Genomic DNA, 23,985 nt, shown 5'->3' with positions numbered 1-23,985 from the left:
TCGCAGTCTCTTCAGTTTATATAGGAAATCCTTGAACTATCAAAATCTTAGTTTTATCATCTTGAAAATAATTGTCAATTCCCTGCTTTTAAGTCGAGAACAGGTATTATTTAACGAATAAAAGGAATTAATTTTGTGTGCAATAATCTCTCTTTTTCTGTAATAAAATATTTAACAGAAAACAGATAACATCCAATACACACTGGCCGTGAACGTGTCAATTACATTGTGATGCACATAATGCAAAGCCTAAGAAACACACACACACCAAGCCGTACGACTAACTCCACAAAAAACAAAGACACTGAGCGACAGGTAGAGGTTCTGAATGCTTTAAATATTAACAATCTAAATACGCCAAATATTTTTTTGGCAGCTTTGGGTCAGAGACGCGGTCACTCTCTTTAATGATCGAAAACTATCGATCAAAAACTTGCTAATGTTTCCTGAGGAACGAAGGAGGCGACGCTTTCATTTGCCACTGAAGATCTCTGGTCTAGACAAACTGCCAAAAACGACTTTACCAAATCTACCCTGAAGATTTCCTTAAGAATTCAACTGTTGTTTTGGTAGAATACAGAAGGAGTTACTCAGGATATTTTAAAAATTTTAACTCCCATATTTTGTGGTATGGATACCGTTCGTGAGTCTGACGAGGAAGTATTTTCTGAGCACGAGGATCTGCCGTATCTTTACGAGGGAGAAAGAAACGATCAAGGTGAACGACACGGCAAAGGCAAAGCCAGACTTCCAAACGCTGACGTCTACGAGGGTGAATACCGGCACGGCTATCGACACGGCTTCGGTAAATATGTATTTAAGAAACTCAAGGGGCAGTCTCGAAGTGCTTGTTATATCGGTTATTACGAGAAAAATAAGAAGAACGGACAAGGAACGTTTTTGTATCCTGATGGAGCGAAATACGAAGGGAGCTGGAAAGAGGACCTTAGGGAAGGATTTGGAACTTATTATTACCCGAATGCGGACTCGTACAAAGGAGAATGGTCTAAAGATAAGCGCAACGGTCACGGGACATATACTTATGCTGCTAGCGGTATGGTCTACGAAGGACAGTGGGTTGAGGGCAAGCGATCAGGTAAAATAATATTAAGGCATATTTACCCTCGCAATGCGATCGGTCGCTCCGTAACCGACCATGAAAACGAAAGTGCCACATAATCTCGCTTTTATTTCTAAAGTAATTTTCGCGGCTTGTGCTTCTTTCAAACAACCAGGGGAGGACTAGGGAATGAACTAGACATGCTTGTTAAATAGTTTTGGAAACCTTAAACTTATAGGATGATATACGACTCACCGCTAACGATCTATTTTGGAGAGTCTTCTTCTGTTTCCCTCCCCATATCAGATATATTATATTTCGAAGCCTTAAATAACTGATAGATTAAACCTAGATAGAATCGAGGAGAATTCACATACTAAAATATTTTATGAATTCTTCAAGTAGACCATTATTAATACTGAGCTAACTTACTCGGAAAATCCTAATTTATGATTCTCATCAGTATTCCAGTTTACGATACCGCGATTTAAACTATTCGTAGAAACCGTGTCAGTCGTAATTATGATAAAACAGAACGATCAAAATTGAATGAATAACTAATGTGAACAACTTGAAAAACCACTTCTAGTAAAAAAATTCCAAAACTTTAGAAAAATAAAAACGTAAAAAAAACCTGATCAGAAAATATACTTTTTCAACTAAAAAAAATTTTTTCTTGTGTGATTTAGTACTTGATTTTTATCAATGTATGACTGGTCCAAAGCCCAGAGGGAGGTAGGCCATTACTCGTAAACCTAACATTTCTTTAATCACAAAATACAAGTTTCTTATTAATTTAATCAGAACGGCATTCCAATCAGCGTTCTTATTTACTTTATGTATGGTTATTACTTTCTTGTCGGGATCTTCAAAGGTTTTCTCAGCTTATAGTGTTTTTGTTTAGTTTAATCACAACGTTTTTTTGTTTAACGAGCGAATGTTTGGATGATCAGATCGATCAAAACTGGAGAATATCGTAGCCCAAGGTTAATTTATGACCGGCTGCAGATTGAAAAAATGCTTAATCTAATAAAATTTTACGTTGTTTTCAGCTTTTTAAATGTATTTGCAATTTTCCTTAGGGTCAGCTTCATCACCATCATCATCACCATCACTTATCACTATTATACATTATCATCATTATCACCATCACAAATCTCATCAGCGCCACTACCACCACGACCAATATTATCATCACCACCACTACCACTACCACCATCACTAACACCACCACCATCACTACCACCTCGCACCATCACTAACACCACCATCACTACCGTATTTATCATCATCATCATCAGCAGCAGCATCATATTTTTTTCAGTTATCCGAATAACTCAAAATTCTACCAAGTTGCCATAGACTTCCTCTTAAGTAAACTTATAAGGAATGAGCCCAAAAGAAGATCTTTACTCTTTATGGCCTTCAGCACAAACCAGAGCAGACCCGTTATTAATATAAACATTAAAACCACCAAAGTGGTCTTAGATCCAGTGTTACTGTCTAGTACTTCTATAATCATAACTTATTAATGGCATAAAAACTAATTTCCCTCTATATCTAATGTTATCTACCCACGTAAAAGGGTACAAATTATGTTCAAATCCACCGAATCGACATAAAGTATTCTCTAATGAGAATAAAGTAAAGTAGACGCGTCAGTGATGCAACAAAAGTTTTTGTTTATGAACGAATTCAGAAGTGCTTTATGATCACAAATTTAGGGCCTGGAGGGTCCCACGCGTTAGCAATTAGCAAGCTAAATTTTTTAGGGCTCCCCCACTTTCCACATATACACAAACACTTGATGAAAATTTATAGAGTAACACCCATCCGCTATTGCAGTGCATTTTGAGGCTGTTTAGGAGACGAAATAGACGCCATCTTGGAAATACGTCCCCCTAAAACAGCCCCAAAATGCACTGCGATTTCAACTCGACCCAGTTTTTCCTCAGCCCCGGAATAGCTGATACCCCCGATAAAATATTTTTTCCTAAAATAGATTTAAAAGTCTAACATTTACCCTTTTCTCAGGTCGAGGCAAGCTAACATTCGGTAAACAAAGTTACGTAGGGAATTTCCACGAAGACAAAATGTTGGGGCCTGGGACGTACATCTTTCCTAACGGCTCCCAACAGCATGGGGAATACATAGTGGTAGAGGAAGAAATAGAAGACGAAAACAGCCACCAAGATAATGAGAAAAGTAGAACCAAGCAACTGAAGATCAAGTGGATTAGCCACGGTGGAATTAACCCGCCAATTACAATCGTCAAAAAAGAAACTGCTATCAACTGAGTTAATTTGTTTCTGGGATACCTGTGTTAAGGGGGGATGTCATGGCTGCCATCACGTGTTGGTGCAAAACCTTTTCACTGCGATGTGCCATCATGCAAAACTGTGAAGTTTTCGATATCTATTAACTTAATTTATCATAAAAATTAAGTAAAATTCTTTCGTAATTTTCGTAAATTTTCGTACTAGAGATTCTTGTCATGGGGATGCCTATTCCAGGTGATACAAAATATGTTTTAATATATGTTTGCATGTTCGAAATATTTATATTTGTAATACATATATAATCTTAGGTAATATGTTATAAATAATAGGAGTTCCTCTCTTCCTTTTAAACTGGATTTATTTGTTACGAATGTCTCACAATAGAGAAGTAAAGTATGTTAATATTAAATATTTGATATTTTCTAATAAAATTTTTACTTAAGACTTATTTCAAATTCTAGACTTTTAATCAAATAGACCCTACTTACCTTGGGCGTGATATTTTACCATTTCAGACCACGTGCCATTTTCTTGAATAAGATTCTTTGCTTTTGTTGTATCCATATTCATGTCTCTTGACAAGCGCAATCGTTAGACAAATATTGATACTCTAGGGAATGACACGTGGTCTGGAATGGGAGGCATTACGCCCGAGGTCTTATTATGACGACCCATCCTCCCAATCCCTGTAGCTCCCAATCATACAGCTACCAGATTCTTTCGTTCCCCTTATTTTTCTGTCCAACCCCAAAGGCCAAACAAAAAAATAAGTGTGTATCCTGTTGCATGAGAAAAATATTTGGGGTCGGTAGGAGGTTTTTTTTACTGATACAACAGTGGAAATGAGCGTACTGGGAACCCTGTGGTGCATTTGGGAATGAAAAAATATTGGGGTCGGCAAAAATCGGCAAGACGATATTAGGGTCGGTCGTGCAACAGGAAACACTTAATTTTTTGTTTGGCCTAAGGGACGTCCTGAAGTTCTTTTAGGCCATGTGTCATTCCCTACAGTATCATTTCTTTGTTTAACGATTGTGCATGAGAAGACAAGATAATATGGATACAAAAAAAAATTAATTCTCAAGAGAATGGCACGTGTTCAGTAATGTGGTAAAACATTGTACCACAACGAATTAGATCTATTGAGAAAGCATTGACATCCCATCTGAATAGTGGTTACTAGCTTACCTCTTGTAATCCAAATACATAGATATCTTTTAGAAAATCTTGTTTGCAAGATTTCGTGACGCACATGACCGGAGTATCCCCTGCAGCTTTTAGAATCTAAAAAGATAAAAAAGAGAAATATGTAAGGATAGGATATTTAAAGACTGACTACAGTTACGAATTATTAGCCATCATCGATATACACTTATTTCAATAAAGTTAGTCACCAAAAACCTAGAAAGCTGAGATCACTGAGCATCATGGGAAACTTTTCATATCAAAAAAGCATATATATACAAAGCTTTTTTGATACAAACTGCAGCTCGATGATGCTCAGAAGAGGTGAGACTGTAACCGGTAAAAGATTCGCAAGTCCATGAACAGTTATCAAGCGGTTGAACGTGCAAAATGAATCTACCCATAATCCTTGTCGGCCTCAGCTTTATAGCTTTTCAGGTGACTAACTTTATTGAAATAAGTATATACCAATTCGGTCGAAAATGGCTGCATTTGCAGGGCTCAAAATAACGGTCGATCAGTCGCCGGTCATGATCACAAGCCAAATTAGTTTTAGCTCGGTCATACTTCGTTTCCGACTAAACGTTACTGGTCACGATGACAGGCAAGGCAAAGATTTGACTGGACAGGTCTCTGTTCTGGCCCAACATATTCTGATGTCCGGCTGTTATTTTAAACCCCGATTGTCGAGCTCAATGGCAAATACAACTACATCTATTTGAAATGCTTATTTTATTCAGCCTGGTCAACAGTTGAACAAGACTCAGTCCCAGTCCGATCATTCGATATGAAACTTGGCAATGTATTACAGGCAGGGCTGAAGACCGGATGCGCATGCCCCAAGTCTTTCAAGCAAGCCAAACAAGAAACAGTACGATCCAACACGAAAATCGGTCGAATAAATGAAATATCTCCAATCGAGAATAAAGCCTTGCAATAAAGATCTATTGAGCTTTGGCTGTTGTATCACAGCGTGGGACAATCACAACAGAGCTAGGCTCCAAACTCGGTGAAAGCCCAGATTAAATTGGAATTTAGGAGCTGATTTTTGCGGAGGGCGGAAAACTGGAGAACCCGGAGAAAAACCCTCGGAGCACAGGAGAGAACCAACAAACAACTCTACTCACATACGAACCCGGGGCGCATTGGTAAGAGGCAACGCATTAGCAGCGCGCGCCCCCGTGCCTCCCTCATATCGTGATGTAGTGTTAAATTGTAAAAAATAGTACCTCGCCATCTTGTTGACTGTAAGCTGTGATTTTGATCTTCGCTTCTCCATCGATAGCTTTATACAACTGGTCAACCTGGAATCCCGTGATCGACGACGAGGAATCTGAATGATTGTGCTCACTCCTGAAAGAGTATACATATAAAAAAAGTAAGCCTTGCTTTATGGCGCCATTAACTACAACTACCAGAATCCCTTGCAAATTTTGTTTTTGTTCAGTTAATTAGCAGAATTTGTATTACTATTCTCATGAAAAAATACGAAAGAAAATTCGCGAAGCATTTTGGGAGTGGTAGTAAATTAAAATAAAGCCATCATGCAAACTACTTAACGAATTGACATCAGTTTTTTATGTGTCTGTCCTCTTATTGACGATAAATTGCGTCATCACAATAACCAATCAGCGTGCGAGAAATTTGTAAGTTCTTGTAAAATCACTGTTTGACGTTTCAAGGACAAAAGTCCACTGGGAAAAAAATAGGACTTTAGTAGGATTTACTGCAGCAAGACCGTACTATTCGGAGCCTGTGTTTTGATTGTTTTGATTTAGTGTAATCGTTTGGGAGATCTATGTATTGTTTTTCAAACCAATCGTGAAACTTGTTGCAAGTGGTGCGGGGTGGACCACTTACTTCAAAGAAGTTAAGGAAATGGCACCACGCATGTCACGTCGGTAAGGTGCGGTGGGAGGTGGTAGTGGAGGCTCGTCAATTGATTCTCGTGTGGAAGGAGTTTTCCCAACAATTCTTTGCCTACTGTAGTGGTGAACTGGATTATCCTTTAAAGCAATAATATATCAGTATCAGTTCTATTCCATTATTAACAGCAATTAGCTGAGCAATGGGGACTTGAGGTTAAAGTTCTTAAGAAGAAGTCCTTTGAAGGCTTTTCTGTCTTTTGTTAATCTTCTGGCCTGATCTTTATCAATGTTTAGTAGTTTTTCAATCTTTATCCATGGATCTCTGACATATTTTTTGGTTGGTTTGATGAAAAGTACTTTTTGCGTAAGATTGGAGTTCGGCCGTCTACATATGAGTGCGATATATCTTAAATATCCAACATATAAGAAATCCCGTAGTGGTGGAGTTCCAATTATCCTTTCAACATCAGTATTTTTGTATTTGAGCGCAAAAGTTTCTTCACCATCACTATATCTTTTCTCCTCCAGCCATTGATACCATGAAGATTTCGAATAGCCTAAAGGACGAGGGGAGCCTGGGCACAGAGATTGGTGGAGTATACCAATGAGAGGAGGTTCAACCCCTGCTGCCTCATCCACCAGGGGCGGCTACCTAGGCTATTATTTCGCACGCTGTCACAGGTACACTAGTCTATTTTATTTTCTTTAGATGATTCTTTTTTTAGGTTGACATGCACGCATACTATATATTTAACTAATACAATACTGCAAATGCTGTTGTCTGAGTATTTCTAAACATACCAATGTAGGGTATTTATACATATAATACTGCAAAGGCTGTGGGCTGAGTATTTCTTCCTGTTTGACGTCACGTGCATTAACAAGTCTGATGTACAGTTCAGCCATACCAACCTAAACATACATCACAGTAAAAAATCAACTTATGTATATTTGCCTTCGCTGAGTTCGAAGAAAGCCTAGTATTTTTCTCAAGAAGAATTGAGGATTGTTGAGAGGTTATGTGGATAAATTTATGGTGCTTACTTCGTTTAGTATTATATTTATTGTAATAAGGTAAATACCTGTGGTATTCTGTTGAGCTCGTTGTATGAAAGGTAAGTCTTGATTGGCGGCACTCGAAATGGAATTTTCCACCTAATGTGTTTGAGAAATTTTCAAACTGAGATCAAGAGAGTTAAAAAATATATATATATATATATTCGAGGTCTAATATTGTTAAGGCGGGGCAGGTGTGCATTGAATACGAAACTGGTTTATTTAGACATAATTTACTATTCCACAGTTGGAGTTTGAAGCGCGAGATGGAGGATGATGCATTGTGTTCTAGCTTCGGTACAAACATGTTTTGTTCATCGCGCCTTATATCGTGTTGTTTGTACCGAAGCTAGACCACAATGCATCATGTTTATCGGAGGGGAAGGGGGGAGGGGTCCGCCGTCCCTGATTTCGTTACCAGTCTTTCGTTGAACTTTGAAAAGGCGACTCTTTATACCTTCCACTTATTAGTCTGTCAGCCGTATCGAAGAGATCCATCTTTGTCCAGCCTTTAGAAAACAGCTTATGAGGATCTTGAGGATCGTCTGTACTGTTGGCTTGTAACTCTGCTATCACAGATAGTGTCTGTATTGGTGCACATCTGGAAGGCAAAGCCATATATGGCGACAGCTGGTGAGGACTATCAAGTGCTGTGATTGGTCAATTTGTGATGGCGGACATTTCCGTTAAATTCAAAGGTATACCAAGCGGAAATCAAGGTCTTCAATCATCAATGTCAACTTTGAAAAGCAATAAGCCTGAAGCGAGATGACGTTTTACCCCCGACTCTATACCATAATAGTTTTTAAAATTCTTTCATATTAAAGTTTTTGATTTCTTAGAGAATACTGGAACAATAGTCATAATTAAAGAACAAAAGTAGTGTGAAAAGGATTATGGTCTAAAGACGGGGGTAAAACGTCATCTCGCTTCAGGCTTATTGTCCCCTTCAAAGTTCCTGCGCCATCTCGAAAAGTGACCGTGCCTGGCAATATATCGAAACGAAAATGGCTGTAACCTTGCAGTGATAGAGACGTGAATAGACCCCTTGCACTGAGTCCCGAGAAGAATTGTTCTGGGGGACAAAACAATGGAATATTTTTCATAAGAAAACACGGTCTAATGTTTTGTCTCCCAGAACAATTCCTCTCGGGAGTCAATGCAAGGGGTCTATAAGTGTCAAAGATGTTTAAAAAGGTCTCTATCATTACAAGCTCACCGTTCGTCTCGCTTCGATCCAAAGGCACGGTTACCTTTCAAGATGGCACAGGAAACTGTGAAGGGGACTACGGTATTTTTGGTGACTTTATATTTGAACTAAATCCACTTACTTTGGAAAAGGATACATTATGCCGAATACAGCAACCCCTCCTGATGGGATCCTCGAGTTGTGCTTGTTCACCACGTTGACAAGTGGTAATACCTTGACATCAGACACCAACTCTGTCACATTGTATATCCCCACAGCCAGCCTACACTTAATGGATGATGAGGGCATACCCAGAACAAAGTCCAAGAACACTGAAAACCCGGCGCTGGCGATAGGAATCAAAACCAAAATCAGTCAGAGCTTGAAACATAGGTAAACCGCAAATTTACCTGGGACGCTAGTTTCCTAGGTTACCCTCACCTCTTTGCAAGGGCGTATCCAAAAAAACAAAAAAACAAAAAAACAAAACATGCTTAATGGAAGTCGAATAGCTTCAAATCAAGGATTACTTGATTTAATAGGTAACCTTACCTGGGGTCGTAAGGACTTGGAAGAAGAGATTTCTCCATGCCACTAGTGGACATCAAAAACGGAGTCTCGTACTTCTATACGCCATAAAAACAAGTGTATATATAAACAACTGCGTTACAGATGTAGCTTATGAATTTCTATTCTCGGTTCCCCCTCACACAAAAGCAAAACAAGGCACCGTTACAGAGGTTTTCCCAGTAGAATTAAATTCTTGTCCCTCAAACAACTACACAGTATCTGTTTTAAAGAGTACTACAAGGGTTACGAGGCATTTTTTTTTTTTTTTTTTTTTCCAGGACAGTAAACAATAGAAATTGTTTTTTATTTTTCACAATTTTTGGCTTACTGATTCATCAATTTATTCTCCTGCTCGCAATTTTGTTTCACACCTTTAATAATTTGTTTATTATAGGTTCGGTGAAGCACTCACTTGTTTATCCTCATCGTTTGTCACAACCACTTTATTCCCTTTTATTTCGTTTAATTCCTTTTTCATTCTTTCAATCTCAGTCAATTGTTTCAGCATTTCACTCTCTTGCTTTAAACCAGCCATTTTCTCAAGATGTTCTGCCTTCAACCGCTGGAACTCTGAACTCAATTCTGAAAGGCAATGTAAATGAAGTAATATTTGTTCATTAGGTCGCAGGGTTCGTGCTGAGGTAACCACTTAAAATTCAAGGACTATTCAAGGAGTATACAAGGACCCGGCCAAAAATGAATTTTCAAGGTATGTTCAGCTAACTATGCCAAAGTTTTACATGGCCGACTTTCAGATTTTCCAATCTTACTGACTAGATCTATTTCAGAGCCATGCAAGTAATGATCAAAGCAAAAATTCAAGGAGTTTTCAAGGAGTTTCGCTAAAATCGTAAAATTCAAGAGTTTTTCAAGTGCCCTTGAAAACGTGAATTAAATTCAAGGAGTTTTCAAGGAGTTTAAGGAGTAGCACGAACCCTGAGGTCGGTAATGACTGCAAGTTTTTCTAGCGTTGGCAATACAACAAAAATCGACAATTGCTTTACCCGCATAAGAGAAAAATATGAACATGCATTATGTCTTCTCGCAAAAGCAATGGCAACACTGTCTCAACACTAAATCCCTAAAGTTGTAGTTGTAATTTTCTCTTTAAAATTTCGAAACTTGCAAGCGCGTGCCAATAGACGTTGCTAAAACTGCTTTGCTAACGCAAAAAAGGGCATGTATCGACAGTAATTTGAGTAACGCTCAGCTCACAAGTTGATTTCACCAGAAGTCTTGTAAGAAAAACTGGAGAAAACTCAAAGTAAAAAAAAAATTAATTTTACTTTTAATTTCAGAGTTACCTGGTGTTTTCCTGAGCCCATCATTCTGCTGTCTTTCCATCTAGCACAAAAACAAATACTGGATCTCAAAAACCTGTTCGTCTTGGTGCAATGTTTACCCATTTTAGACGACGTGTCATTCCCTAGAGTATAGCTTTTTTGTTTGAGTTGTATCCATATCCATGTGCAACCATTAAAAATAATACTCTTGACAATGACACGTGGTCTGAAATAGGTAAACATAGCACCAACACGAATAAGGTATATTCAAAATATCAAGACGTCTTGACTAAAAGATGTGAAGAGAGTAGTATAGGGGATGGGGGTTCCAGCGCAACGACCACCGGAGGATTACCCGCCTAAAGTACCCCCCTCGATTCGTACCGCGATTACCCGCATCCCGCGTCTATGTAAAATATGTTAGTCTATATATGGAGTGCGAAGATTGTAAGAGAACTTTTAAGAAAGAAGTGGACTTGAAGAAGCATTTAAAGATGAAGACGAAATGTATGAGCAGCTATGATTGTGGATGTGGTAAGAAGTTTGAGACTAAGGTTAAATTGTTTTGGCATTGTCAGGATTGTGAGTATGACTACGACGATCTGAAAAGGGTCTGGAATTAGGTATAAGATATTTCCTATTATATAGATGGAATCCCAAAGCAATTTCGAAACGGTGTCAATACCCGGTAACGGTGAGATTGACGTTAGACAGTTTTGGCGTCAGTCAGAAAGGAAGGTCAAGAGAACGCTTCGAAAAGGTATAGAAGAATTAGGAGCCCTGAAAGCGAGTATAATGGTAGAAGTGAGTCTATCAAAAGATGAGGCAACGACGACAGCAATGCTGCGATCAAAGTCGTTAGTGATATTAGAGTCCACCAATCTGGATAAGTCACTCAGCGAAGCCTTAGAAGCAATAATGGAGTCGCTGTCTAACTACACGAAAGAAGGATCAGGTTGGGTAGTGGAGGAGGTAGAAGGTATGGAGGTTAGCATGGCAAGGTACGTACCAATACGAGGAGGAAGTTACGTGCCCCTACCAACTTGGGTAGAAAGGAAAAAAGCCATAGTCAACGTAAAGAATGACGACAACCGCTGCTTTATGTGGGCAATACGATCCGCACTGTATCCAGTAGATAAGGATCCCTGTAGGACAAGTAAGTATCCCACAGACGATTTAGAGTGGGATGGTGTGGAATTTCCCATGCAGTTGATAGACATCCCCATATTTGAGGAAATAAACGATTTAGCAATTAACGTTTACGGAGTCAGAGACCAGACGATAGTACCACTAGCGCTGTCAAAGAGTAAAGGAGAACGAATACACCTCTTCTACCACGGCGGACATTATTCGTGGGTTAAACATATTAGCAGACTGTTTTACAGACACACCAAGCACAAAGGTAAGAAATACTTCTGCGACTGTTGTTTGTTATCCTTTACCAGCGTTAAAGCTCTAAAGGAACACGACGAAATATGTCGCGGAGTCGAAGAAGTGGCGCAACGGATCCAGATGCCCACAGATAAGAACCTATCCTACTCAGACCATCAAAAGCAGATGCAAGTGCCTTACGTGATATATGCAGACTTCGAAGCGTTGATAACTAAGGAAGAGCAGAAACGTGGTGCCACGAATAAGGTAGGATTACACGAGATCTGCTCCTTTGGTTACATAGTAGTCAGATCAGACGGTAAAGCAAACCCTCCTGTAATTTACCGAGGTAAGAACGCAGCTAATGAGTTTCTAGAAGCATTGCGAGAAGAGGAGGGGGAGATAAGAGAACAATTAAGACGTCCAAAGAAGATGGAATTTACCAAAGAGAACCAGGAGGCTTTTACCAAGGCAAAGAAATGCCACATTTGTCAACATACGCTTCTTCAGTTTGGAAGACGAGCCAAGAAAGCGTGGGATGAAGATGGAAAGTATTTAGGAGAAGCTCATTTTAAATGCGGGAAGTATGCTAAGAAAGGTGAGAAGCCGGGAAAGCCCTCCACGCACTGCATTCACTGCCACAAAGCATTTGTTGAGGATTTCTATGTGGATAAGGTTAGAGATCACTGCCACATCACGGGTAAATACAGAGGTGCAGCTCATTGGAAATGTAATATAAACTTCAAAGTAGATCCAGAAATGGAAATACCCGTATTCTTTCATAATTTAAGGGGTTACGACAGTCACTTACTCTTACAAGGAACGGACGGCTCCGAAGTAAAGTGCATACCCAACAACAAAGAAAGGTACATGTCCGTAACCGTAGGCAAGCTGAAGTTCTTAGACTCGCAGCAGTTCATGGCGGACTCCTTAGCAAACTTGGTTAAATACAACACGGAGTTCCCCATTTCCAGTCAATACGGCGCGGAAAGGAAAGGAGTCTACCCATACGAATACATGGACTCCTGGGAGCGATTCGAAGAGCCCCTACCACCCAAAGAGAGATTCTACAGCACCCTAAACGAGTCTGGTATAAAGGACGAGGAGTACCAGCATGCGTTAGATGTGTGGGGAAAGTACTCCTGTGAGAATATGGGAGAATACCACGACATCTACCTACGTTCAGACGTAGTGCTGCTCGCAGATGTTTTCCAAAGCTTTCGAAAGATGGCAATGGAATACTACGGGTTGGATCCAGCGAACTTCTACACGGCTCCTGGGCTTAGTTGGAGTGCGCTTCTAAAGAAGACAAACGCGCAACTGGATTTCCTAATGGAATACGACATGTACCGCTTTATGGAAGACGGTATCCGCGGCGGTGTTTGCGGACCCAGCAGACGATACGCAAAAGCGAACAATCCCACGGTGGAGTACGACCCGGAGAAGCCAACCACATACATATTCTACTTAGACGCAAACAACCTCTACGGTTGGGCAATGTCGCAGTACTTACCTGTACGCGACTTCGAATGGGATAACCTAAAGCCCATAGAGTTTTACCTAAATGTAGGTAAAGAAGACGACAAAGGTTACGTGCTGGAGGTGGACCTGGAATACCCAGAGCACTTGCACGACGCACACAATGAGTTCCCATTAGCACCAGAAGCAATAGAAATACCATTTAAGCAGCTGAGTCCGCTGCAGAGGGAAATGTGCCCTGGCTACAAACCGTACAGGAAGCTAACGATGAACCTGATGGACAAGCGAAAGTACGTGGTGCATTACCGCAACCTGCAGTTCTATGTGCGCCACGGCTTACGCGTGAAGAAGATCCATCGCGTTTTGAAGTTCACGCAGGAACCATGGATGCGCTCCTACATTGACTTTAACACACAAAAGCGCACGCAGGCAAAGAATGACTTCGAAAAGAACCTGTTTAAACTAATGAACAATAGCGTATTTGGTAAGACAATGGAGAACATCCGCAAGCGCGTAAGCATAAAGATAGCCAGCACCAGAGAGGAAGCAGAAGCATACGTGTCACAGCCTGGATTCGTTAGATACGTAGAAATGTTAAACTTCTACGTGATTCACATGAAGAAAGCGAATCTATTCCTGAATAAACCCGTATACACGGGGTTTACAGTGTTAGACCTATCAAAGCTGCTCATGTATGAGTTTTACTACGACAAGCTAAAACCGAAATACGGTGATAAGTGCCGCCTCTTATACACCGACACCGATTCCTTGATACTAGAGGTGCAGACGGAAGACATTTACGAAGACTGTGTTCCCGACATCGATGAATACGACACCAGCGATTACCCACGCGACCACTTTCTTTACTCCCCTAAAAACAAGAAAGTAATCGGGAAAATGAAGGATGAGATGAAAGGAAAACCCATCGTGGAATACGTGGGCCTGAAACCCAAGATGTACAGCGTGCTAAAGCTGGACGGTGTAGAAAAGAAAGCTAAAGGCGTAAAAAAATACGTGGTTAAGAAGGACATTACGCACGAGTCCTACTTGAAGGTACTGCGTACGCGTAAGGAACAGCGACATAAGATGAACAGCCTGCGCAGCTACGGACATCAAATACACAACGTTACACAGGAGAAGGTGTCACTGTCTGCATTTGACGGTAAGAGGTGGATGTGTGATGATGGTATCCATACGATAGCATTCGGACATCACACGATAAGCAGTTCTTCCATGACGAACCCACGTGTGGGGCCATCGTGAAGATAATACAAGATGGGCTGACCCTTCTTAGCTATCGCACTTCGGATCTGGTAAGTTTCCAAAGACCAATTAGGATCCGTAGCTCTTTTGGATCCTCCTTCTAATTCACCCGGTCCGTAGAGATATCGGACTGTGACATTACCTAATTTTTTTTCATGGGGGAAGACCGCCCTCGAACTTCTGACGTAGGACTTGTGTTCCACGTGTTTCTTTTTTATGGCATCTCTGGGTTTTATTCCCGTAGCCCTGGCCGCCTCGTTGTTCAAAGCCGCGACGACCTGGGGGAGCCTCTGAGTCCATTCCCTGTTGCGTTTGGAGGGATCTTCCAGCTCTTTCCAATACTGGTACCCAAAGAGACGCTCGGCCAGGGTCTTATTAAATCTTTCGACGATGCTTTGACCCCTGTGGTACTCAGCTTCGGCTCTCCTAATCTTAGTGTCGTGGTCTTTCAGGGTCTTAGTAACCACGCCCATGAACTCTGTCCCCGCATCCACTTGCAGCAGCTTAGGCCATTTCAAAACGCGCTTATAAATCCTACCTAGGGCTTCTGCGACTTCCCCAGAATCCTTGCTGGTTATGGGTTCGGCGTCCTTGTATCTGCTTGCGATATCAACTACGGTCAAAGCGTACCTATAGGTCTTCTTTCTCACCTTGTCGTGCGGTAAGAAGAGCAAATCTGCCTGATGAACTTCATTGGGGGTATTTACGGTAAAGCTGGGCCTGGGAATGTACTTAGGCACGGGAAGATAAACCTGCCAGAGGGTTTGTTTTCTTAGCCAGTTCTTAGCCGTTTCATCTGATACCCTGGCCGCGGTCGCGAGTTTTTTAATAGCCGACGCTCCTTTCCAATAGCCTTCAGGCCCATAGTAAATCCTTTTAAGTTTGTCCTCAGTTCGGCCCATTATATGAATAGAATCGCGCTTCGCTTGATTCAAGCGAAGGATAAAACAAGATTGATCTTACGTCCATTAAAATCCACCGTCTTTCCGTCCACTTTAATGGTGATGTTTATGCTTTCCACCAAATTAGACAAGTCATAGCTCAAAGAAATGGGGGTGTATTCTACCAGGTCAAATGGATTACCTTTGGGTAGAAACTTGGACATAAGAGAAGACTTTTCTCCATTGTTGTAACTATGGACCAAGTCGCAATAGACTTCGTAAGAGGATGCGACTTTCCATTTTACATCATATGTAGTACCGCTATTTATTGTGGTACTAGTAAGGCCCAGGAGTTCTACCAATGAACTGCCTTTTAAATTAACGCTCCCACTATTTTTTTTGAATTTCATTTCATGGGGTAATCCTGTGGTAAGAGTATATCCATGCTTTGCTAGCTCCTTAGCCAGTGTTATAGGTGTGTATTGGGAATCTGGTATTTTTGGTTTGGCGGCATTATCAACGACAAAGCCGCCAATCAAATTATACCAAGAATTGTACAAAGAGCAACTAACCAACCGAACCCTTTCCGCGCGGATGGGAGGATTCAGATAAGTGGTAAAGTTATTCTTGTCGCTTTCCAAAAAGACGATCATTATATTAGATACGCCAAGGCCACGCCTCCTGCCAGCCCTGCGACTCCTACGAAGACCAACTCACTATTTTTTTGTTTCTTAGAAGGCTGGTAGTAATTCTTAAAGTCAGGCTTCTTTAACACCACTGTGGGGTGCGCCTGCGAATAAAGTTTGAAGGCGTAGTCTGTGTTTTCGAAGTTCTTATCCGCCTGCATTTTGTCTTGGTAATTCTTATCCAACCAATCCCTGTAAGCTTGTCTTTTTTTATTCCAAACCGCCACGTCTCGCTGATATTTCTCCAGCGCTAAGTCGTGCCTTTTTCTTTCGGCGTTAGATTCTGCGTTTTTATCACCGCTAACTAATTTATCCAGATATCTACCGCCATAATTAGCTCCTGTAAATGCTAAAGCTGTAATAACTCCACCTGCGACTAAGCTAACCATTATATGTTAGGCAGGTACTTTTCCTTTCGTAGGTAATTCTTTGCCATGATAGCCCCGCCTACGGCAGCGGTCATTTTAGCGAAATTAGCGAAGCTCTTGCTTGGGTCTTCAGTAAAGTCTTCTTTGAGCACTTTCTTACCTACCCAACCAATACCCGCAACGATGGAAGTAATGATAGCTGCTTCTTCAACAGTTTTCAACAACGCGGTCGACATTATATTACAAAGCGAGAAGGTCATTCCATTTCAGGGATTTTGTTTTTTCTGACCTCCACAGGTGCGTGATATGTTGGGGTCTCCCACTTTACTTCTGGCTTCATATTCCGCCATTGTAAGTAAAAGCTGCCTGCTGCTATAGCAATTCCTAACGCGCCGATGACATAGCCGGGATTCCAAAAGGATTCGCTTTCGTCCTCCACCTTTTCTTCTTTTTTGGCTTTATTCTTTCTGTTCATCTCCGCGAGCTTCTTTCCCGCGGCAACTCTGCCTGCAGATTTAGGCTTGGTAATCTTCTGCTCCTCCTGAGGTTGTTCTTCGGTGCCACTCATCTTATATCTAAGGACTTGAAGGACTTGATAATAACTTGACGGCGACTTGACAATGACTTAAGGATGACTTGATTAAGTACTTAAGGACGACTTGACAATGACTTGACTAAGTACTTGAGAATGACTTAAGACGACTTGACTAAGTACTTGACAATGACTTGACTAAGTACTTAAGACGACTTGACAATGACTTGACTAAGTACTTAAGGATGACTTGACTAAGTACTTGACAATGACTTGACTAAGTACTTGACTAAGTACTTAAGACGACTTAAGGACGACTTGACTAAGTACTTGAGAATGACTTGATAATGACTTGACTAAGTACTTGAGGTGACTTGATTATCAGCAAGTGCTGCCTGAAAGACCTTTTCGACTTCTCTGTCCTTCTTGAAGTCCTTCCAAGATGTTCCGAAGGAACCTAGTACCTCTTTCAAGTCAACGTGCTGAGCTACGTGCAAAGCCGCAGAGGCTACTGCCATTAACTTACCGCACTTCAAAGACAACCACCCGCAGGTTATCTTAAGTTCTTGGGCGATGACATAGTCATCGCTTATGTCCTTCCGCAGTTGCTCCACGTCGTCTATGGGCAGTGCAAGTCCAAGCAATTTAGTCGCAAGTCGGATAGCGGAGTCTGCGACGGCGTCCGTGGTCTTACTTGCAAGGGCGGCCTCGTACCTCTTATGGAACTTTTTGACTTCCTCTTCTGACAACTTGTTAACTTGCTCATGGGTAAGTTCCTTGCCTATCATTTCTTTACACTTCCCCGAAGACACAAGGATGTTGAGTTGTTCCTTGAGGTTACTTTCGTCTAACTGTGTGGGGACTTCATCTAAGAGCTGCTCAATCTCCATATACATTAGGAGTTAAAGATCTGAGATCTTTATTGAATACGGAAACCTCAAAGAGAAGATCATCTTGGAATGTTGATGCGTCTTTAAATGCCGCATGTATTCATGCAACTGTTCCTTGGATATCTCACCGCCGTAGTCGCTTAAGATGGTTTCCAGGTCAGACTTACTGGGTGTATAAAATACGACCAGGGAGCCTATGTTTTCCCTGAAGGGTTTAGAGACACTGGTAAGCTGCTGCGAGAGCAACCAAACACTAATATTGTCATGTCTGCCGCTGAAAGCGAGCTTCACTAATTCGGAGGTGCGCTTTTTTACGTCGTCCCCACAGGCAATGTCATCCAGTATGAGTAAAGTCTGTGTATCTTTAGGGAATTGTTTGTGCCAGAACTTCAAATGGTTGGATAACTCATTAGGGTCCAATATGTCCACAAAGAAGTCGTCATCTTTCACTCCTATGCCTTCCCAGGTGCGGTTATTCACGTAGGTGGGGCATAATAGCACGATGTAGTCGAAACGGTATCTAAAGGGTCCTAATAGCTGCTCCACGATGAACTGGGTCTTTCCGCAGCCGGTGGGTCCTACTATCAGAGCGTTACAAGGCATGTGATCTGGATTCATATATAGATGGAACCAGTGGAAGCAGTAAGAAGGATTACCGCCGACGCAAAGGATAAAAAAGACACCATAGAAATACAAAGGGAAGAGATAGACCGGTTAAAAGAGCGCGTGCAGGAATTGTATGATGAAATGTGTGGTCTGAAGCGTGCAGAACGGTTTGGTGCGCTATTGACAATGGTAGGCTGGGCTAAGGAGTCCATCAAGGACTTCATGCGATATCCTCCATAGAATGTTAACAATTAAGGAACCTCGAAATGAACTAAGTTAGGTCCGTCTTAAGTATGGCCAACTTCATCGTCGTTGCTGGCGTAGCATTTCCGCCTTCTGTAGCAGCGCATCTCTCATACGCATTTCGGCGTAGCGACTGAAAGTACGTGCTTGTGATGGATCGTATAAGCACTGCCACAAGTGTTGTTCCTTCCTGACGCAGCCACACTTATCGCAAGTGTCGTTCCAGTAGTCTACGTTCTCCCAGGCGACCTTTTCAAATGTGACGTCGAAGTTCACAAAGAGGTTATCTATTTCTTTTTTCTGGTTGTTCAATTGCCTTACCGTGTCGACTGGACAACAACGTTCTGCTACGTCGCCATGCTTTTTGCAGACGACTTCTGAAAGGTCGTATCGTTTACATCTGTATTTGTGCCAGGCATCTTCAAAGGATGCGTTGCAGCTTTTGCAAAGAGATTTGAGGCAGACTCTGTGTTCCATGTGGTATGCTAGTGCTTGAGGAGAGCTTAGTACCTTGTAGCATTCTTCGCAAGTAAGGTTGTGTGCGTTGTTTCGGCGACAGACTTTGTTTTTGACGTGGTAGGAACAAGCTTGCGCGGTAGCAAAGGTCTTATTGCAATGTTCGCATGTCGTTGCTGTCGCGCGTTGCTTAAAGCAGACCTTGTTTTTGACGTGGTAGGAACGAGCTTGGCTGGTCGTAAAGGTCTTATTGCAATGTTCACATGTCGTTGCTGCGCGTTGCTTAAAGCAGACCTTGTTTTCGGTGTGATAGTTAAGTCGCTGTAAGGAACTGAATCGTTTGTTGCAATCGTTGCACGTCATTATAGTAGGGTGTTCTTTATGCCTTATTAATGATCCTACTTCGTTGTTGCTGATAGGGTAGGGTCTCTTAGGGCCTTTAGTTTTAATGATTGGTCATTATTCCTTAATGTTTCAAATGTTATTAGGCTTATATTCTCAATGCCTTTAGTTTTAATGATACCTTATTATTCTTTAATGATACCTTATTAACATTACTTAATATAATAAAGAAAAAGAGGATAATATGAAGGACCTTAAGATAAGTCTTTACGTAACGTATCCTAAGAAAGAATAATAAGATATTACAATGAAGTTAAGGGCGCAGGAGCCTTTCTGGGAGGAATTCTAATTACCCTTCAATATATGGACTGCATTACATGTGAACTACCTGCCGACTGCATAATTCCTCCCGCAATTCGTGAGGAGAAAAAATACACCTGTCCTCATTGTAATAAGGTATTCCCCGAAGAATCATTCGTTGGGCATTGGTGTCCCGCAGATCCTAAAGCACAGCGAACTTTAGTTTACAAAGAGGATCTGCAAGGTGGTTTCAAATAAGGTATGTATAATGGAGCGCATGCAATACCATCTTTCTAAAAAGGTTTGTCAAAAGACCATAAGCACCCTTTGCGGTGACTGCGGTCAAAAGCTGTCCACCCTCCAAGCCTTACAATATCACCGCGACAACAGGGTCTGTCTTAAGAACTGCTGCCGCCGCTGTGATGAGCCCTTCTTTGAAGAGAACTGGCATAAGTACCGCTGCCGCCGTTACCACCTCGAAGGTATTGCCTGCGAAACCCACGGTGACATAGCCGAACGCTGTTGCCCCCTTGAAACCTCCCGGGTGCTGACAAAGCGTAAGAAGGAAATTGACCAAACCTTTGTAGGCTTTGACGATGTTGAGGGTGTTAAATGGGAGGACAGGGAACACTGGGAGGCTATTTGCGATCGCTGCGGCTGTCAACGGAGTGGACAACATATTTGGTGCTGTCTATACGACGGACCACGTCCTTTAGACCATTACCTGGCGGTACGAAAGGCTTGGAAAAATGATAAAGATATATGATTCCTCAAATCGCAGCATTCGTAGGAGGCGTCTTAATTACCGTATCCGTTTACCAGATAACAGAAAAAATGAGGTCCGCCGTAGCAGACCAATACTTAACCGCCCATGAGGATGACTTCTAATCACAAAGAGGATTAGCATCTACCTTCCTTTCAACGTCGAACTTCCATCGACCGCTGACCTTACCATAGCTGCGTATGTGCGTGAATTCCTCACCTTGAAGGACGTACCGCACGCAGTCGGGTGCCCACAGTGTGCACTCTTTACCTTCGTGTTCCAAGACCAACCTTAAACGGCTAATGTCTTCGAACACAACATAATTTTTTATTCTGTATGAAATGCCTTGGACTAATTCACGCCAGTGTGTCTGTTCAACTATCATTATATCTATGAAATATTCTTTGGTGAGTCCTTAACGCATCCTGCGTCTTAAAAGCCTTAATGCACCAAGGACAAGGTACGCGAATGCCTTCCGCGTAATGGTCGATCTCCCTACATATAAGGTCGTAATCATTGCACACCATAGTTAGGTAACCATTTGCTTCGTATTGTGCGAGTAATGCCTCTTGTTTTGAGGATAATACGCCGTTACCCTTAGGTGTCTTCAACTCCAAGCATAACCCATTATATTTTTTATGTGCATTGAGAACTAAGATGTCAGGCTGACCTGCCTGGTAACCTTTCTGCCAACATACTATTCTTTTGCTAGCTGAGTCCTGTAGTTCTCCAAGACCTGGTGCCAGCAGTAGGATAGGGTGGAATCGACGTATGTAGTTTACGACCTTCTTATGCAGGTCAAATTCATTTTCTATTTTGAATATTAACTTATTAGGACTGTCAAAGCGCCGCTCTATTTCATACTTACCTGTTTTCCTGAGGGTAGGGAGAACATCGCCTAACACCCATTTTCTGAACTCCTTAGCTACGGACTTTTCAGATCCGAATATTAACTCATAAAGACCCATTTCAGTGATGTAAACGGTATGTGGTTGCGCATTAAGGGTGTCAGTCAGATTGACACCCTTTATAGACCCCAAAGTTACCTTGTTTTCCTCTGAGACGTGTGCTCTAGCTGCGTCCCTAGAGTTAACGTAACCCAACGCCAAAGCCACCTCCTTCGCTTTGAAATAAAGTTTATCGCCTTGCACTATGCATTGCAGTTTGGTGTTGTTGTTTTTGAATACGCGAAGCATTATATACGTAAGAGATATTTTTTTGGTTAAGGAAGCGCATTAATATGCAATGCTCTTTAGCTGATTCATTTCTACAGTCAGTTGCGCGTCAGAGACAACGAAGACGTATGCGTTGATCTTGTCTGAGTCACTTGCGCTAGTGTTTGGGTCACGCTTGATTTCCAGGGTAATGCCGTCCTGGGTATTTACCAGACGCAATCCCTGCCCATGTAAATCCTCGTCGTTGGTGGTTCGCATGTCAATCCACAATGCATACTTATCGGTAAAGAACTCGCCGGGTGCAACTTGATCCCCAAACTTTCTTTTTATTTCCCTGTAGATGTCTGAGGGCTTCATTCCCTGCGAATACACCTTATTTGGAACTCCATTGATGCTAATCCCGACGTTGGTGATGTTGGGGTTATGAAAGGCTTCAGAGTCGCGCTTACCGGCTTCATAAGGTTTGATAAATACCAACATCAGCCCTGTAAGACTACGACGTGGTAAATTAATGCTCTGAGTAATTACCGCGTCTGTCTTATCCAGGAAACTAAAGGTTTTGTACATTACCGCGTGGTCGTACAAGAAAGCCTTTCCGGAGCTGTATTCCATACCAGCGCTGCGTGCTAAATCTTCGGAATGTATGGTTTCATACTGCAATTCCAGGTTGGTAATGGCATATGGAGGAATACTTCCCGACAACGCAGTGCTTAACCCACCAATGATGTTAGTTATGTTGGCTAAGGTCACTTCAAACTGCAACTCACTCAACTGTCTAGGATAATAAACTCCGTGGCTGGTAATAGCCTCAAAGTCCAATGGTATTACGTATTTAGTACCATAGGCTGTTTTAATGGCCTTTGCATCTGCCACGTCAGTTGCATCGCCAGAATCGGTAGGTTGTGTCTTGGTGGGAGTCCTAACCTTACGTAAGATTGTGCTACCAATACCCTGCTCTATCTTTTGTGCCCTTTCGAATGCAGTCAACCACAGATCTTTGTAAGTGGTGTATAGGTCATAGTTGTTTAAGTCTAAGAGGGATTCCCCGGCAAACTTTACTCGCATCTTTGAAACAATGTTGCGACCAAGATTGTTAACGATAATCCTTTCATCTGCGGCGTTAGGTTGCACCGTCAAATCAAACCTTAGTGCCAAGGTACCAGGAACTAATACTAGGTTATCTGTTAGTCGGGGAACACCTACGTACAGCGTTTCTCCAGGTCTAGCGCTGCTGGGGGTAAAGGTGACCCGGTGAAAGGTGCGTTCTGCTTTCAGTCCGCCAACCTGCTTAGGTAATATATTGGGGTTTAACTTTGAGCTTATCATATATAATGGAAGTAGAAGGAACAGATTTTGATCCCACCACTGAAGAAGGTCAAGTCGATATTAACGATGAAGAATACGACGCATGGACTAAAGGCCTGGAAACCGACCCCTTAATCTACGACGCAGCCTTACACGATAAATATGGTAGTAGATGGAAAAGCGCCAAGGCCACCTTAAATCGCATGTGGAAATCAAGACACCACGGCAAACCCATCCCTGAGTACTTGGAGCTTCAAAACATGGGTGAAGCAACCGCGCGGGAAACTGTAGAGTGGGCAATGCAAGAGCTAAATGAGCGTTATTCCCGTTTCGATGCTGACGACGTAAGGCTCACAGAACGCGGAAACAAAGTCCTCATAAGCGTCCAGGACCTGAGATATCCTGACAAAGACCGCTGGACGAAACCACAACCCCTCTTTGATAAAGATGGTGAAGTTAGGGGTGACGTCTCAAGATTAAAAGGCTTCCAGCGTGCCACTAGAAGCATGTTAGAAAGGTTGGAAACCCTGAATGAAAAGGTCGCGCTAGAAAAGCGCGTTGAGGGACTACAAGAAACGTTGGAAGAAAGGGAAGCAGATTATATGCGACAAAACCGACTACTCCTTGATGCTCAAAAGAGAGAAGTTGACGACAAGAACCAAAGAATAATGGAAATGAGAGAACAAAGAAACAAAGCCCTACGCGATAGGGACCAAGCTCAAAAGGCCTTTGAACTTGCCTTGCAAGACCTAGACATAAACAAGGAAGAAGCTAGGAACTTACGTACCACCATAGCTACCTCTTTAGAGGAACGGCGGCAGTTGGTTGCTGAAAT

General features: G+C 41.9%; 2 protein-coding genes across 4 annotated transcripts in view; one reads left to right on the top strand and one right to left on the bottom strand.

Moving 5' to 3' along the window:
- LOC116289708 (uncharacterized) overlaps positions 1 to 23,985 on the bottom strand; it is a 53,773-nt gene that overhangs the window by 18,875 nt on the left and 10,913 nt on the right. For 2 of the 3 annotated variants that reach the window (XM_089030140.1, XM_089030142.1), the window contains 10 exons: positions 10,512 to 10,551; positions 9,620 to 9,789; positions 9,190 to 9,263; positions 8,780 to 8,983; positions 7,906 to 8,049; positions 7,475 to 7,547; positions 7,194 to 7,304; positions 6,385 to 6,530; positions 5,754 to 5,877; positions 4,528 to 4,623 (listed from right to left, as the gene is read on the bottom strand). In XM_089030140.1, coding sequence (XP_088886266.1) covers positions 4,528 to 4,623; positions 5,754 to 5,877; positions 6,385 to 6,530; positions 7,194 to 7,304; positions 7,475 to 7,547; positions 7,906 to 8,049; positions 8,780 to 8,983; positions 9,190 to 9,263; positions 9,620 to 9,789; positions 10,512 to 10,551 — 1,182 coding nt within the window. The remainder of the gene's footprint in view (positions 1 to 4,527; positions 4,624 to 5,753; positions 5,878 to 6,384; positions 6,531 to 7,193; positions 7,305 to 7,474; positions 7,548 to 7,905; positions 8,050 to 8,779; positions 8,984 to 9,189; positions 9,264 to 9,619; positions 9,790 to 10,511; positions 10,552 to 23,985) is intronic. The other variant, XM_089030141.1, reaches the window with a different exon arrangement.
- Positions 277 to 3,722, top strand: LOC116299742 (uncharacterized). Its single transcript, XM_031708460.2, has 2 exons — positions 277 to 1,096; positions 3,095 to 3,722. The coding sequence occupies exons 1-2, from the start codon at positions 631 to 633 to the stop codon at positions 3,355 to 3,357; spliced, it is 729 nt and encodes a 242-aa protein (XP_031564320.1). The 5' UTR covers positions 277 to 630; the 3' UTR covers positions 3,358 to 3,722.

This window comes from Actinia tenebrosa, unplaced genomic scaffold (assembly GCF_029948245.1).
Source record: "Actinia tenebrosa isolate PJP-AT-01 unplaced genomic scaffold, QUT_ActTen_1.0 PGA_scaffold15__27_contigs__length_11533743, whole genome shotgun sequence".
NCBI classification, from domain to species: Eukaryota; Metazoa; Cnidaria; class Anthozoa; order Actiniaria; family Actiniidae; genus Actinia; species Actinia tenebrosa.
The sequence above is the reverse complement of the archived record's forward strand: the minus strand, read 5'-3'. Positions and strand labels throughout refer to the sequence as shown.

Coding starts and splice junctions, on each gene's coding strand:
- LOC116299742 (XM_031708460.2), top strand. CDS start 631: ATGGATACCGTTCGTGAGTCTGACGAGGAAGTATTTTCTGAGCACGAG. Junction 1,097..3,094: donor GGTTGAGGGCAAGCGATCAG/GTAAAATAATAT, acceptor CCCTTTTCTCAG/GTCGAGGCAAGCTAACATTC.